General features: G+C 39.9%; 1 protein-coding gene across 2 annotated transcripts in view; it reads right to left on the bottom strand.

Annotated features, from left to right (window-relative positions):
• Positions 1-17,149, bottom strand: part of LOC117957275 (cytoplasmic phosphatidylinositol transfer protein 1-like) — a 69,185-nt gene that overhangs the window by 15,306 nt on the left and 36,730 nt on the right. For both annotated transcript variants that reach the window (XM_034892902.1, XM_034892911.1), the window contains exon 2: positions 1,398-1,546. In XM_034892902.1, the coding sequence (XP_034748793.1) occupies positions 1,398-1,546 (149 nt within the window). The remainder of the gene's footprint in view (positions 1-1,397; positions 1,547-17,149) is intronic.

The following is a 17,149-nucleotide window of genomic DNA, read 5'->3' as shown; positions in this document are numbered from 1 at the left end:
TGTGTGTGTGTGTGTGTAAGTGTGTGTGTGTGTGTGTGTGCATGGAATGCAGAGAGATAAATCAGTATGGGGTGATATCTAACTGATGGATAAGCAACAAAGTGGGTTTCCAAAGCTTTCCAGCCTTATCAAAGGGCCCAATGTTATCTTGGCAAGTTGATACAGTGTACTTTTTACTGCAGGCATTTCCAGCTTGGGGAAATGATTGAATTTGAGCGGATTTGTTCTTTGAGTGAGAATGTTCAGAAACAAAAGATCTAGTCCTAGGTGGCAAACAAGTCTTAAGGACCATTAGCCAAACAGGAAAGGTAATAAAAAAAAGAAAAAAACAACAACATTTAAACGCGCTTTAAGCTAACATGTTTTCTGCATTTTTTTGTCGCACACAGCAAACATCTCCTCACTATCCACTGGCTGCCTGTCCCTTGATTACACTGTAAGAAAAAAAAACTCTGTAGACAGCCCAGGCTTTACAAACAGCAACAAAACAAACTGCGCCGACCTGCACCACGAAACATAAGTGTTCCAGCCAATAATCGACAACAAGGATTTGGTGGTTGTGGTTGGTGGGGTTAGTGCGGAAGCATGGAAAGGAGAGAGCGGGTGTCGGTACCTGATCCATACTGCCTGCACAATCAACGTCAGTTCTACTTTACTTGTGCTCATTTAAAATACAATCAATCAGTTCTTTCTTTTTAGTTATCAATGTAACGTCTCAATTTAGCTGTAGCCTGCTTTTACCAGTGTTTAGTCTGAGTCAACGTTTTTTAGACTGAATCAAGCTGTCCGCTAGCGGTGAGCCAAATTAGCAGTTAGCTAAACTAACATTAACTTACCGGTGGAAGCTAACGGCAGACTGCTAAAACCCCGACCGGAAGCGTGGAACAGATCGTGCAATGTTGTACATCCTCGTAAAACAGGATTGTCGTCTTGCTGGCTCATGCAGGCAGCACAGATCAGATACCGACAGCAGGGACCGGATGAGGGGGGGGCGAGCTAGCCTCGTTTTGTTTGAAAATACTTAAAATGTCAAGAAGAAGTGCCGTCTTTCGACATCGCTTAGAGTACCTTTAAAGTACCAAATGTAACAAAGCTCATTGCCGTTGTGTTTCACTTCTGCATTCCCCAGAGACACTGAATACTGGTGGTTTCCTAATGCCATTTATCTTAAATTAACTATTGAAAACTGTTAGGCCATAGTGGCGTTTTTGTTTTTCTGTCCACCTCCTTTTACTTTATTTTTTTACAAACACAAGATATGTCCTGTGGACCAAAAAAAGACATTTCATGAACTGGCTACATACTTGACAAAACATGTGTTAAACAAGTACAGTACTTCAGACACAGAAATGAATTACATGTTCCAAAATAAACTACAATAGAAGCGCTCCACTGACCTGTTGAGGTAGACTCGTTTCTCTGTGAACTGTCCTTGGCCATGTGCCGGATCTTCATACGGTTCGTTCTGGACGACCTCCACTCCTTCCCCTCTATCACTCTGCTCGTGGCTGTGTTTACTGATCATGTACAGCTGCCCAACCCGGTACTGGAAGATCAAGCAGACAGACAGGATAAGTTTACATACTATTGTCTGACAGCAACTACTTTAAGAAACTTACGTAACCTTGAAACATTAATACATAGTGTAACAGACTTGGGACATACCTTAGTAAGTATTTTAGTATTACTAAATTTAGTGCTAGTATTTTCAAAGTGAAAAATGAACGTTTAATTCATTTTATAAATCTTTAGTCTCAATTATTGAGTTTCCACAGCCTGCAACAAATCTCAAGAGGTGTCATGAACCTATAAGATGTCATCTAAAAAGAAGTACCATTCAAACACAAATTTACTGAACTGAATTAACTAAACTGTGCACTTGTGGCATTCAGATGTATACAAATCCTGTGAAATTTGAAGGAAAAAAAACAACAAAAATATCACAAGTGGTTTTTGCAGTGCAACAAACCATTCGTGAACAGAGGGTGAGTTTTCACATTCTGAATAGGGCCTGAAGTAAGTCTGTAAGCAGTTTCAGCTGAAACACAAAAATAGCACCCTTATCAATCACATCAAACACATCCCAGCTGGGGCTTCTCATTTTTAATCAGACTAATACTCGCTAATTTGCGATTAAGCAAAATGATGACAGGAACAAGATGTTGGGAGAGGAATACCAATAACAATACTATAACACTGCTAATGACAAAAGACTTATAATCAGAAAAGTGCCACTGTTGTATATGTATGTACTGGTACTGTATGTGTATGAACCCAGTGTGGAATAATATTTCAAAGTTAATGCAATGCACTGACACAAATAGTTGCATGTTTTTGTTTCCCACTGTAAAAGTAAAAGTATATTTCTAACAAATAATGATAAATACTAAAAAGATCTGAAGCAATTCATCAGATTAAATAAAAATCATTGACATTCCTTAACTCTTTAAGAATATAAATGGTGCAGTTTTTAATCAGAACTAAAGATAAAGGTTTTAATATCAGCTTGACATTTTGAACAACTAACTTTTACTGCTTTTATTTCTTCCCAGAAGGCTGACAGAAAAGCGGTAATCTGTACTCCATAACAAGGTAAAGCGGAGATGTTTGGCTGAGTATGACCATGGATTTCCTGTCTGCTTGGGCCTAAGTCAGCACACATTCTTTATTCATTGACTTATTTCTTCCAGACTTAGTTCAAATAAGGGACAGAAAACAAAGTAAACTCATGTCAGCTTCTGCAGCAGTAATGCTTCTTCCATGAAAGGCCAGACTTACAGTTGGTTTCTGGCTTTTCTTCTTCTGTTTTAATGGCTGTGACTCTGGGGCAACTGTACACTTTGTACCATGTTCAGTTAACTAAATACTGTGGCCATGACATAACAGATTTTAGTTTTAGATGCCCTGCAGCATGTTCACTTTATTCAAGCAATAAACTGCGGATTGACTAATTTGAAGGAAACACTTCTGTTTGCCGTTGATCTTTCATCTTCATATTCTAAATCAAAAACCTTGGTTGGTGACAAAAGAGTATTTCAAAGAGAGAGAAAAGGAGCTGACTGAGATTGAGACACTGAGGAGCATCAAAAGAGGGCAACCTGTGGAATTATAATCAGGAGGAGGAGCTCAAATTAAATCAAAAGACATAGAAAAGAAAAGATGAAAAAAAAATGGAGGTGTAAACGTAAAAAAAAGATGGTTTAATGATGGCTGCTGATGCTTATAATCCTTTTATCTGTTACAGGCTGTGAACAAGTGTAGCTGCACTGGGTTTCCTGCTCAGTCACCATATCTGTTCCCTTCCCTCTGTACTCCTCTCCACCACATGTGTTTCAATGTAAAAAGAAATCTCAGAAGAGAGTATAGGGCACTAGTAATGAAGGAGAGCTTAATACCCCCTGTTCCTCTGGATTCCACACTTCCTTCTCCCCTGACCTTTACCTGCCACGGCTGTTGGCTGAGCTGTGAAATGCTGTCAGGGGAAAATGTAAGGTGTTCATCCAAGATACAGTGGTGGGAAAAAGTGTTTGCCCCCTTCCTCATTTCCTGTTCCTTTGCATGTTTGTCACACTTAAGTGTTTCGGAACATCAAACCAATTTAAACAATAGTCAAGGACAACACAAGTAAACACAAAATGCAATTTGTAAATTAAGGTGTTTATTATTAAAGGTGAAAAATAATCCAAACCATCATGGCCCTGTGTGAAAAAGTGATTGCCCCCTAAACCTAATAACTGGTTGGGCCACCCTTAGCAGCAACAACTGCAACCAAGCGTTTGCGATAACGTGCAATGAGGCTTTTACAGCGTCCTGGAGGAATTTCGGCCCACTCATCTTTGCAGAATTTTCCTAATTCAGTTACATTAGAGGGTTTTCGAGCATGAACGGCCTTTTTAAGGTCATACCACAACATCTCAATAGGATTCAGGAAGGACTTTGGCTAGGCCACTCCAAAGTCTTCATTTTGTTTTTCTTCAGCCATTCTGTGGTGGACTTGCTGGTGTATAGGATCATTGTCCGGCTGCAGAACCAAAGTTCGTTTCAGCTTGAGTACACGAACAGATGGTCGGACATTCTCCTTCAGGATCTCTTGGTAGACAGCAGAATTCATAGTTCCTTTTATCACGGCAAGTCTTCCAGGTCCTGAAGCAGCAAAACAGCCCCAGACCATCACACTACCACCACCATATTTTACTGTTGGTATAATGTTCTTTTTATGAAATGCAGTGTTCCTTCTACGCCAGATATACTTGGACACACACCGTCCAAAGAGTTCCACTTTTGTCTCATCGGTCCACAGAATGTTGTCCCAAAAGTCTTGGGGAACATCAAGATGTGTTGTGGAGAAATTGAGACGAGCTTTGATGTTCTTTTTGCTCAGCAGTGGTTTTCTCCTTGGAACTCTGCCATGCAGGCCATTTTTGCCCAGTCTTTTCCTGATGGTGGAGGGATGAACGCTGATCTTAACTGAGGCAAGTGAGGCCTGCAGTTCTTTGGACGCTGTTAGCAGGCAAAATATATATTAAGCTTCCAAAGAGAATGAAGTGATAATTCCTTGTGGGTTTGTTTCAAGTAGTCATGTCATCCATTAATAATACAAAACTATTAATTAGTAATATGTATATATAAAACATGTGCTTAAAATGTCCTAAACCAACTTTAGCAGCAGTAGAGCAAAACCAAGCAGCCACTAAAAAGTGCAGTAGTAGTTAAGTAAGTGCACTGAAGTTGAGGGGTGTTATGAGGCAAGATGAAAAAATGCATTAAGCAAAAAGGACATTTTCAGCACTCACGCCATACCTAAGTGACATTTTGAACGTTGGCAAGATCAGCCCTAAGAGGACCTCTCTGCAGCACAGCCAGTAACACAGTTCTGAAATTAGTGAACAATCTCCATGTTTCATCTAATAATGATACAGTGGTAGCCTGGTTATGTTTTAGTCACTGGTGGAGGAAGTACTGAATCTCAGTACTCAAGTAAAATAAATAACCGGAGACATATTTACTCTAGTAAAAGTAGAATAACCACAATGTCAACCCTACGTCCATATTATGCTTTTTTTATATTAGGTTCATAATTGTGATTTGAGGTTGTGCCGGAATAGGTCTACATGGTATTTTTATCCATTCATCTATCTTTGTCCGCTTATCCAGTATCGGGTTGTGAGGGGAGCAATAAAGCAATATTTGAATGAGTCATTGCATTCATAGAGTTTTTTTTGCAAAGCCAATCTACCGCTCCGTAAATCTGATCATGTGCCAGAGTCAGAGTTGTTCCCGGCACCGCGCAGCTTAGTTTCTAGATGTAGACAGTCACAGAGGATAGAGAAACGTGAGGAAAATTCCTCAGCAGTCAGTCAGAAGGTCACAAGGTTTACCAGGGAAAAAGGTCTCTGCCCATTTTTGTGGTCATTTATTAAAACAGCATATAATGCAGCTTACATGAGCTCAAGTTATTACATTACCAGCCGCATCCCTTATCAAGTGTGCTGTAACAGCCAGAACCAATGGCATAACATGTTCTTTAAGCATAACTTTTCATCCATTTAGCGTCCGCTCCTATAATAAAAAGTTCACCATTTTATTAAAGTCTTGAACGCAAAGGCAGCGTTTCTATAAACAGCTCCGGGCTTTGGTGAACGTGAGCCTGTCAGGTTAAGAGCTACTGTAAATAATGCAGATGCTCCCCACTCCTCTTCTTCATGCCACGTACAAAATGAGTGGGGTGGATTTGCAGAAGTTGCAGAAAATGAGAGAGAGGTAGAGACGGACAGTCATAAAGGCTTGACATGCGGGGTTACATGTCAAGTCGGATTTAATGTCTGTTAAGACAAGCAATGTCATTTTAAATTCCCTTAGTCATCAATGAGCTGTAGTGGTCATACATTTTTAAAGATATCAAGGAGGTGCATACATCATCTCAGCCTCTTAAGACCAATTAATTGAAATGTTTGAGGACACCATGATGAATGTGCTCTGCCTTGAACAGGCCAAAACAGGCTGGGACACATTAGGGAAGGTTTAAACAACAACAAATAAAAGCTTGTACTGACTGTTTGAATAGCCCTGTTATTCTCCCTCCCCGGTTAAAGTAAAACAGGCAATCACTTCAGAGAAAGCTGCAGCGCTGAAGTACTACTCACTCAGTCTTTTGTGTTAAATGTTCACAGCATGGTCGATCATTTAGCTACATGACTCAGCCGGCACAGAGAGACCAGTATTTTTGCCTCGTCTTTATTCAATTTGTCTCATGACGAGGTACTCTGTTTTGTTGTTGCTCATTAATCAATGTCAATAAACTAGATTGCGTTGTCATCGTCACCCCCTATTACAGGGTTCTGTTTGGTCTAGGTAGTTGAATCCCAAAATCCAATACACACACACTTTCATTTAAGAACATTATATACAATAGTGTGTACGCCATTCATCTCAGTGTGTAATCACAAACACTTCATTGTCTTCACCACTGTGTAAAAGATTGGTTTGCTCCATCTTTGCCCTAGGTGTGTTCCCAAAGCAAAAATACAACTGAGGACTTATGAACTAAGGGCGCATTAGACTCACTAGTTAGTGATTTACAGCCTGTTATCTTGTTAAGTTAGAAATTTAGAAAATCAAAACAAAAACTTTTTGTAAAGTTGAAATATACTGTAAGTTCAGTACACAAGAAAAAAAATTTGACAGTGGTCCATTCTATACACCATAGGGTTTACAGGTTCAACATTCAGCCGTTTATCAGATGCTATCATTTGTCCTCCTAGAAAATCTTTTTTTCAAAAAGTCTCTCTTTTCACACAAACTTAAACATTTTTTGTATGCCATAGCCCCCTCTTTCCTTCCTGTATATCTCTTCAAGGTCAAATATCAAATGTCCAATAAAGGGGCAGCCTCTAGCTCACCCAGTAAGAGCTTTCGCCCCATGTTGGCTGAGTCCTTTGGAACGGCCCCAGTTTGAATCCGAATGCGGCCCTTTGCTGCGTGTCATCCCCTCTCTTTTTCTCCCCCTTTCCTGTCTGTCCACTATCACTATCAAATAAAGAGAAAATAGCTTCAGATTTCAAATAAAACACTGCCGTGCAAAATTACCTGGATTATAAAAACTGTAGTGTACTGTTTGACCTCTTAAATTCAATATATTAAATATTGTTTTTTTTAAATGCATTTCAGATGTCTGGGACCCACCCCTTGAAAAAAAACAATGTTACTCTCAATCAGTTGCGTCTGACATCATTTAAATTATTAATGCTGGAATTTTTCAATCCAGTTAATTTTCATCTAATTTATTTTTGCCCACCTGAAGTGTCTCTTTGAAATAGCATAGGCCGTGGACATCCAAGAGAAAGTGATTGATTCACTGCAAACTCAGCATGCCCTCATGCACAAATAGTTCATTAAAGATCCCATGGCATGAACATTTCACTTTATACGTTTTTTTTTAACATTAATATGCAGTCCCCCAGCCTGCCTATGGTCCCCCAGTGGCTAGAAATGGTGATAGGTATAAACCGAGCCTTGGGTATCGTGCTTTGCCTTTGAGAAAATGAAAGCTCAGATGGGCCGATCTGGATTCTTGCTCCTTATGAGGTCATAAGAATGAAAGTTACCTCCCTTTTTCTTCTGCTTTGCCCGCCCAGAGAATTTGGCTCATCATGAAAAAGAGAGAGACATCATGCCCCCCCCCCCCCCCTTCTCTCCTCCTCAAAAGCTACAGACACAGAAATGGCACGTCCTAAGGAAAGCTCATTGTGGGACTGGCTATAGAGGCAGTAACTCTGCACCAAGGCTGAATTTTGGGGAAAGAGACTTCAGAAATGGTATTTAGGGGCCACTAAGGTCTATATGAAAGAATCTCCAAAAAGCGCCATGTCATGGGACCTTTAACAAAAATAAAGAAAACATCAGTTTAGTACCGCTCACATGTGTAAGGGCTTAAAAAGGTCTAGACTAGTGGTCAGAGGGCAAAACGTACCGCTGGACTAGAGAAACACAATATGAATGATACACATTGCAGGGTTAGGCTGAATCGATCAATATGTGGTCTATCTGCACTCCCTCAGCATTTCTGTGCAGTCAATAAAGCTACAGCACCATCATCAAGAACAATAGCGGGTGAAGAAAGAGAAGATTTGGCATCACTTTATGGCCAGTAAAGCTACAGTACTGTTGTTGAAGGGGACAAGAAGGAGAGAGAAAAAATGAGGAAAAGCAAGGAAAAAGTAATAAGTGGATAAAACAGAGGAAGACAGAATGGTGAATCAGCAGATAGAGATGAGAGGATAGAGGGAAAGACACGTGGAGGGAAAGAAAGCGTGGAGAAAGAGTTATGATTAACAGGCTGCACATCGCTGTATATCACTACATTTCCAGGCATCAGTGCACAAAAGGATGGGGAGAGGGAACTCAAATGAATGAGAGCAATAAACCAAGACAAGCAAGGATGGATAGAGGAAAGAGTAGAATCATTTGCCGGACATTGAGAGATGATCGCTCTAGTTATTCTGTGCCACGACATCCCTGTCAAAGATATGGATGCCTCAAGAACTCTGGTTACACTGGTGCACTCAGACAAATACAGTGATGGAAGCCTTTCAATCTGGCTTTTGATTGTCTGAAAGTGAGACCTTGGATTGGAGCCAGTAACTTTATCACTTCACCAACCATTTAAACAGTTCAGCAAGAAAAGGTCTGGGTTCAGTATTTTGTTGTTGAGTAGGAGTTCCTATAAGGTAAACCAGAAACAGGTATGTCTAGGCTACGTATGCATCTTGTGTACAACCTCAACAAATGTGTCTACTGTTGTTTTACCATTTTACACCGCTGTATCCTGTTCTTTTTACAGTATATGTACATGTAGTATTTTGTTAGCGTCTATTTAATTTGACGTAATTGGAATGTGATATTTTGTGTACTCAGTTGAAATGAAGTGGAAACCAGACCCATCCACGTCAGCAAACCTCACCATTTGAACGTCACTGAAGTACTTGCTACACTACTAGCTCATCTAATCACTGTGTTCCACACTAAGGGCAAAAGTTTTAATAAAACCAAAGTTGTCTGCAATTACACCGCAGTGATGAACTGTCCTTCAAGCAAAGCACAACACTTTAAGTACCATCTTTGGTCAAAACCCATTTTTGCTGATGTAAGCAAGTATGAGACGGGATCAACAAGCCATGCTCATCAAACGACCCTGGCGGAGTGCAGCCGGGGCAGGTTTGTCAATACAATGACAGTAGCAAAGCTAACTAGTGCAATCGCTAAATGGGTCTCTACAGACTGCAGGCCCATCAATAGGACCAGGGGCTTCAATACATCATTCAGATTGTCATAGGCAACCCATGACACAAGCTTCCTTTGAGGGGAACTATTATTACGAGAATACATGACCAGTACGGCGTTAAAAAAGCTAAGAAAGCGATGTGTTTGGCAGAAGGTACTTTTATTGCCATTACTGGTTATTTTATGGTTGCAACCCGCCACAAAACGAAGAAAAAGATTTAGTTAATTTCCGCCTAGTATTTCCGCTCTGTTTGCACACAAGACCGGTGTCACCAGGGAGATGTAAGTAGACGAACGAGGAGACAAGAGACTTTTTGAATTTAATTTGTCAGGAACTCGCAAAGGAAATGGCCAACAAGGGTTACGACAACTCCGTCCTGAAATATTTAAAATCACAAAAGATTTTGAGATGTGCACAGTTTTCAATGGACAGAAAAAACAACATTGTCTTCCTCTGCTTTATAAGGTATGTAGCTAGGATTGCAATGGTTCACAGCCTTTCCTTCATTCAGCTATTAAATTCTATGCACACCCACACATACACAATCTTCTTGACCTGTTCTGTGCACATTTAATCAACTGGGCAGCAGTGTGCTGGGCTGTTATTTTCAGATAAGATTATCCCACAGCATATATAGGTGAATCAGGACTGTAATTAGTTCTTGTGTGTATGAAGGCAAAAGACAGTAGCTGGAAAGGGTAATTGAACAAGACAACAAAAGGACGGTTAAGATAGTGATTGAGTGAGAGAAAATAAGACAGACACAAGTTATCAGTGTTGCCCAGCCTGTACAAATCAAGCACCATAAAAAAAGATAGCATTGTGCAGGACACACAGTAAATCTCTGTACCATCCGCCAAAAGCATCACATTTCTCCCACCTTCCACGATGCCTCTCCTGTTGTTTTTTGTTAACGCCATTCTGTTACTTTGAATTAAAAATGTACATGCTCTTTATCAGCAGAAGACAAAACTTTGGTGGATGTTTTGTGGTGACCGAGTACATTGTATCACACCCATTTGATTTGTACTGTTGCACAGCTAAGAACTCATAACTAAATCAGCCCCTTCAGGATTTTGCAGACTTTTTTTGAGATTGTGGCCCAAACATTAATTTATTGATTGAATCAAATTTGAACATGTCTTTAAGTGGCTTGGTGATCTTTACATTGTTAGTTAATTTCCTATCCTGGGCTGGGACACACTCACACCATTTGATAAGTACTTATTGGATTTTAACTTATTATTGCACTTACAATAACAAGCGTAGCTGCCCTCAATTTAGGTCATCCTGTACGTCTCATCACCGGTTTTACCTGCACCGTGTATGTGTGTGTGTGTGTGTGTGTGTGTGTGTGTGTGTCAGTCGCGGGGGGAACTCAGCAGCCCCGCCCGTTGCAGAGAGCCGACAGGATTGAAACAGCAGCCGCTTCAGCAACATCAGACAAAAAAATCATTATAGCGTACATTGATTTTAAAATGTTTACAGGTTGGCAAGACACTCTGAATTGTTTTGCACGGTCTTTCGCTGTACGTTTTGTTGATAAATGTGAGATGTTTGAGTCACACACGTCTCGATAAACGAGGAAATGGGCCACGTACATGTGACCTCAACTAGTTCTCACTCCTGTATGGTTATTGGCTCCCAGAGTCGCATACTGGTACAAAGTCTGGCACGTGGGACTGCTGGGATTGGTTTAAGTCATGTGAAATGCCGGTAATTGGTCAAATTTGGCAAATTATAATGATCTTGATTGCTTGATTTCATGACAACATTTTTTATTTCAATATTATTTAAGGGGCATTGATGATTATGCCTGTTTATGATGTAGGCTTGGGTGCGAGTGAATTATGATTAAGAGGAATGGGAAAATGGAGAATAGGCTTAAAACCTTTCAGCGGTACTTCAGTATAGCCAATTTGTAACAGGGCTTGACTTTTTAATATCATAGGGAGACGTGTATAAAAAAAATAAGCAGAGCCCTGCACCCATTAAAAAGAAAAATGGATACGAGGAGCGGGCAGACAGGTGGTAATTTGAAGAGAAAGGCAGGATGAAACCAAAACAGAGAAAATACATGGAGAGGGGGAAATAATGGAAGTCAGAATAAGTAAGAGAAAGGGCCTAATAATGGGAGTGATGGAGCAAAAAGGAATTTAAAAGACAGGCGGAAAGACAGAAAGACAGAAAGAATGAAAGAAAGAAAGAAAAAAAAAAGAAAGCTAAATACATGTCTAGAGAATAATAAAGACAGGTACTCATCAGGGTGCAAACAGGGTGAGGAAGTAGGTACTTTGTTGGGAGAGAATAAGCCAGTGGAAAAAAAGGAAAGACGGCAATTGATGGAGAGTCAAGACATAGAGTGTGAAAGAGAAAGAGTGTGACTGAATAAAGCATTACGGAGATTGTGAAAAGGAACAACCGAACCAAGAGGGAGGAAGACGATCCTGACTCAGTAGATCCTGCCTCCGACTCCCCCTCACTGGCAAACACAGGGACTGTAAATCCCTACGAAACTTGATAGGATGTAAACAAACCATTAGCCCTGTACTACCGGAAGGGAAAAACCAGCCCCCCCCCCGCACGCACACACACCCTAATACTGAAATATAAAGTGAACAATCTTCACGGTCGGTTGTTAGACCGTCTAAATAAAAAGACTGAACAGCCTCAGATTATTGCATCATTATACCTTGGTCAAAGAAAACTTGATTCTGACTGGCCAGGAGTGTGGACTAGTTTCAGATAACTGCTCTGACGCAGCATCAAGATCATCACTTTAAATTTATATGCACGGGAATATAGATGCAGGTTGTCGGATCTAAGTGAAGTATAAGAGAAAATCTATCACTGGGAACCTGCTGTCCCAGGAGCAGAAGATGAAGCCAGGGTTGCACAATTAATTAAATTTTAATCACGATTTTCTCTAAACCACTGTCTGATCAAGTGCCAGTCAGAGTTGTTCCCTGCACCGCGCAGGAAAATTCAACAGATAGTAGTCAGTTATACGTCGGTCTCAAGGTTTACCAGTTTACTAGTAAACGCAACATTTTGTCCCGTTTGTGTTGTTTTTAGACAGCAGTGACCAGTGCTAGTTATCGTCTGTTAACGCACAAGGCTATAGGGTGCTAGTTAGTGTTTGTTAGCTCACAGGGCTCTAGGGTGCACCGGTGCACCTAACGTCCTCGCATTCTGCCTCTTCACAAACTAAGCAATGTTTTTTATCTCAATATGGTTTAATTTTGCGTTACATGACCCATTTCTTCTCTAATGCCGTGACTGTGTTTGGCTCTCTCGCTTAATTTCCGCGCAGCCCCCATTCACTCACACAGGCTCCCCAGCAACAAAGACAGAGCAGCGACATTAAAACTGTGGACAAATGTCAGAACTGGTGTTCCACTGAAACACCGGTTCTGACATCTGTCCACAGTTTTAATTATTATTAACACAGTTGTATATTGTTAAGCATGAGAGGCAATCCTGTATTTGTACCAGTGTTTCCACTGGTAACTCTGCTTTTGCGCCGGCCATTGCAAAAAACACAGAAGAAGTTATTGAATGCAAGTAACTTCAGTTTGTAGAATAATAGCATGTGAGACGGCGCCTGCTGGATCCATTCATAACGAGTCAGCCGTCTCTCTGTGAGTACGTCCATCGCACCCCCCTCAACTTCAACATAAAGAGGAATGTAGCACAATATGGATGTGAGAGCAGTTATAAAGCCTATGTGACTATAAAATATCTTTTGGTTAAAATCAACAAATAATTGTGATAATTAACCGTGATCTCAATTTTGATCAAAATTATCGTTATCATGTTGGCCATAATCGTGCAACCCTAGATGAAGCATTAAAGACATGCCAGACTATTTGGCTGATATTTCCACGCTAAAATTTCCCTCAGCAGTGAATTCAAATGTCAGAATAATGTTACACCTGTCTGGACTGAAAACAGCAGAAAGAAATCAAGAAAAAAATGGAACCCAGTTGGCTGTTGGCATTGAGGTGAAGGTCATGGTAGTGTGCTATGAATTGCAGATCGGCACCCACAGCTGCTGCAGCCTGTGTGTGTGTCAAAAGAGAGTGGTGTGAAAAGCAGTCTATAACATGCCACTGTGTTGTGTGTGCAATTGTGTGTGATGTTTGGAGCAGGGTGGACGAGGGGAGAATACAGTACATATGTAGTGACTGTGTGGGTGAAAGGGGGTGTAGTTGCTTCATGAGTGATATCCTGTATGGTGTTGTATGCTCACACACACACTTTTTACTCACCCCCCTCCATACAATAGCAGCAATAAAACAATCACTTGTCCCTGGCAGCTTCTTCTACACTCTACATAGCCCTTCTGACACAGAATTTTCACAGTTTGAGTAAGTATCCAATTACATTTATTCATTAAGTAATCACTAAGTCTGCATTCAGAACAATTAATTAATGCCAAATAATTGCTAAAGAAAGATGGATGTGGAGAGCCTTTGGGAGAAACATGAATGGAGGTAAGACATAGGTAAAAGCAACCTCATTAATAGCCAGCTGCTGTCAAATTGCATGTAGATTTCAATTTCACTGCAGAAATGAAACTAAATATTACAGAATTACATTATCGCAGGTAAATTAAATACTTTAGATTTTTTGAATTCAGAAATTCCGTCAATCTGAGACAGCCGACATAGCTTGCTTTTCTTTGCTTTATAACACACATTTGTATCCCAGATCGGCGGTTTCCCCATCTGTTACCTTGAGGAACACCTGTTAAACACATTATTGCAACAAGGGACAAATGTGAAAAAAAGGAAAGTCAAATTTAATCTGAAATGCAACGTAATCAGTCAGTTGTTTCCGTCATTTGGGTGAAACTGGAATTTAACTCTATTTTTACAAATCTAATTCTATTACGGCTGTAGCTATTGATTATTTTAGTAGCCGAGTATTCCATCGATTAATCAAGTAATCGGATAAGACATACTTTTAGAGCAGTAGTAAAAAGTGGTTTGTTTGGCTGAACTTACATTACGGGGTGCCCTATTTTGCCTAAAGGATAGATGCGCCAGGGGCTAAGAGAATCATTAAAGAGCAAAACCACCTGGAACAGCAGACATGCTCACCTTGGTGGTAAAACATGCAAACCAGTGTGCATGCCTGCAAGAGAAAGTAGATACAGCGCACGCACACACACACACACACACACACACACACACACACACACACCAGTGTTGATGCAAGCACTCTGAATACTTTCACCTCTAGACAGCTCCCTTGCTACACCGCCTTTTTTGTAAATGGGACAGATACACATTATAAATGTCCAAATCAAACCACTTGAGGAGTAAATAACTCACAGTTTGTCCTGGAACACGGTGGACCATGAACACAGAGTTTATCTATCAATTTAACAACGTCCAAACTGAGCACATCTACTTTTCTTTTTTTATGTTCAACCTTAAGACAAAAAGACTAAAGATCTGCTTGGTGTTTAAAAAGTTTTTTTTTTAAATCTATAAAGCTTAGCTTTTTAGAAAAGGATGCAAAAGTGAGGTCACACAATTTGAAATGAGTGCCTTGCAATACTAAATTTTTAAACTAAAATAGTAATATTCAAACTCAGCATGTTACTCTGGTCCACGTCAATCAATAAATGATTAATGAAGACGATCCTCTCATTACAAGGATAAAGATGAAAAAAATTGGATGCATTAGATTGATTCTCCGGATATTGGCTGAACTAGCACTACTTGTGTGAGATTTTAGGCTAAAAGAGCCAGTAACTAAGGCTAAAAGGCTAAAAGATTTTAGGCTAAAAGACTTTTAGGGTTAAATATATAAGGAGAAAAGTAAACAAGTTTTCCTGTGCTTACTGTGCTACAATAAGCACAGCTTGTCTTGGAATCTATGTTGAAAGATGTCTCTTGTGCATGTAAGTGTTTATAGAAAGCTATTAACAAAACCCACAAAAAGCTGATTTACAGGGAGACAGTGGTGGTGAGTGGACACCAAACCCTATTAAATACTCATAAAGCCCGGTGAAGAGGGGGAGGGGGAGGTCACTGATCAGAGTGCCCTCTGTGTTTTCAGGCAGTGCGCCAGCCACGAGCTGAGGGCTGTTTTATGTTTCTACACAACCGAACACCACTCAACACATTCTGTTCAGATCTATCTGTATTCTTCTCAATGTACCATTCCCTCTATGTCCTTTTCATTCAATTTCATCCTCTCTCATCATATCATTTTCCTTTCAACCTCCATGCAATCTTCAGAGCTCTTGGATTTTCAATATGACATTTATTTTCACACCTTTTTTCTCTCATGCCAAAACACACTACATTTTCTCTTCCCACTGTCACTGTGACCAAAGATGGTGAAATAAAGGTGACGCTTTAGGTTTCTCATGCAGCTCCGGAGTTAATTAACTCAAGATGAGAGGCTGTGGTGTAAATGAAAATGTGTGTTCACTTAAAGCACTTCCTCTCCTGTATCTCACTGCTCAGACACACGCACACACACACAAACACACAGTGCAGAGAGGCCACAGCAAACAGGAAACGGAGCCAATGCAACAGTGATAGCTTGGGGACATAGACCGGAGACTACGTACATAGGCTTGCAAGTACATCTGCATTTAGCATCCTTTTCCATCTCCTTTCCTAAACAACTTCTTGTATTTACCTTCTTCATTCACTTTGCCTCATTTTGTCTACTGTTGGCTTGCAACTTCACAGTGAGGACAAGACTTTTGACAATGGTATTTTCTTTTTTAAATCAAACACCCTTTAATAAAGTGAATAATCATTTTTTTCCAAAATGTCAAAGTATTTCATTAAAGTAGAGGAATATTTAGAGTAAATTCTACATAAGTAAGAGTGTAAGCAACAAGTGTGTACGTGTGTGTGTGTGTGTGTGTGTGTGTGTGTGTGCGTGCGTGCGTGCGTGCGTGATTAAGTCACGACTCCATGCCAAAGTCACGTTTGATAGTTGAATGTGACACTGTGATAAATAGCAGTAAGAACAGTTCAAATGCTTACCCTGTTGGCTTTACAAATGCACATGCAGGCGGACACAGTCACATAAGAATTTAGGCCTAATAAACAAACAAGGTGTTTAATTACACACAATGAAAGAATTGCACTCAGTGACACAATATAACCTTTGTCTAAATGACTTAATGGTAATTATTAGTAGTGCTGAAAAAAATTTAATTCTACCATGACAACTGCTGCTGAAGATGTTGTGATATACAGTATTTGACAGCTTCAAAATAAACCTCAAGAAAAGAACGTTTTGCTGTTTACAAGTCAAGAATTAACTTTAAATCTCAACCAAAAAAAGTTGCTGTTTAATAAGAAATAATTAACAGCTCCTTAATTCTCACTAAAACATCATGTTCCACTGTGGATTTTTGCTTTTGCTAAGGCCAAAACATTAAATTCAGGCTCCTTTAGGCATGCATCTTTTTTTAATTGTTTCTGGTGCTGCACATCACTCAGTTAGGTGTACTTACACAATGCAATGTATAGGCCAGGCAGCTTTATTTGTATAGCTCATTTCACCAACAGGGCAATTCAAAGTGCTTTACACAAAAACTGTTTCAATAAAAATAAAAACAGATAAAACACAAAATTAAACAGTTTAAAAAAAAACAGATATGCCCTCCGCAGCTGTTCTTTTTCTACACTTAATTGCAGTTGTTGTGGCATAATGCATGTTGACAGAAAATCCATGTAAAGGCCTTAAAGTTGAACTCGTTTTTCAAAAAACAGCTCAATACAGAGTAAATAATAGTCTGCTGATTTAAAGACAGTCGTGTGTGTGTGTGTGTGTGTGTGTGTGTGTGTGTGTGTGTGTGTGTGTGTGTGTGTGTGTGTGTGTGTGTGT

Source organism: Etheostoma cragini, chromosome 2, assembly GCF_013103735.1.
Source record: "Etheostoma cragini isolate CJK2018 chromosome 2, CSU_Ecrag_1.0, whole genome shotgun sequence".
Lineage (NCBI taxonomy): Eukaryota > Metazoa > Chordata > Actinopteri > Perciformes > Percidae > Etheostoma > Etheostoma cragini.
This window is presented reverse-complemented; position numbering and strand designations above follow the sequence as displayed.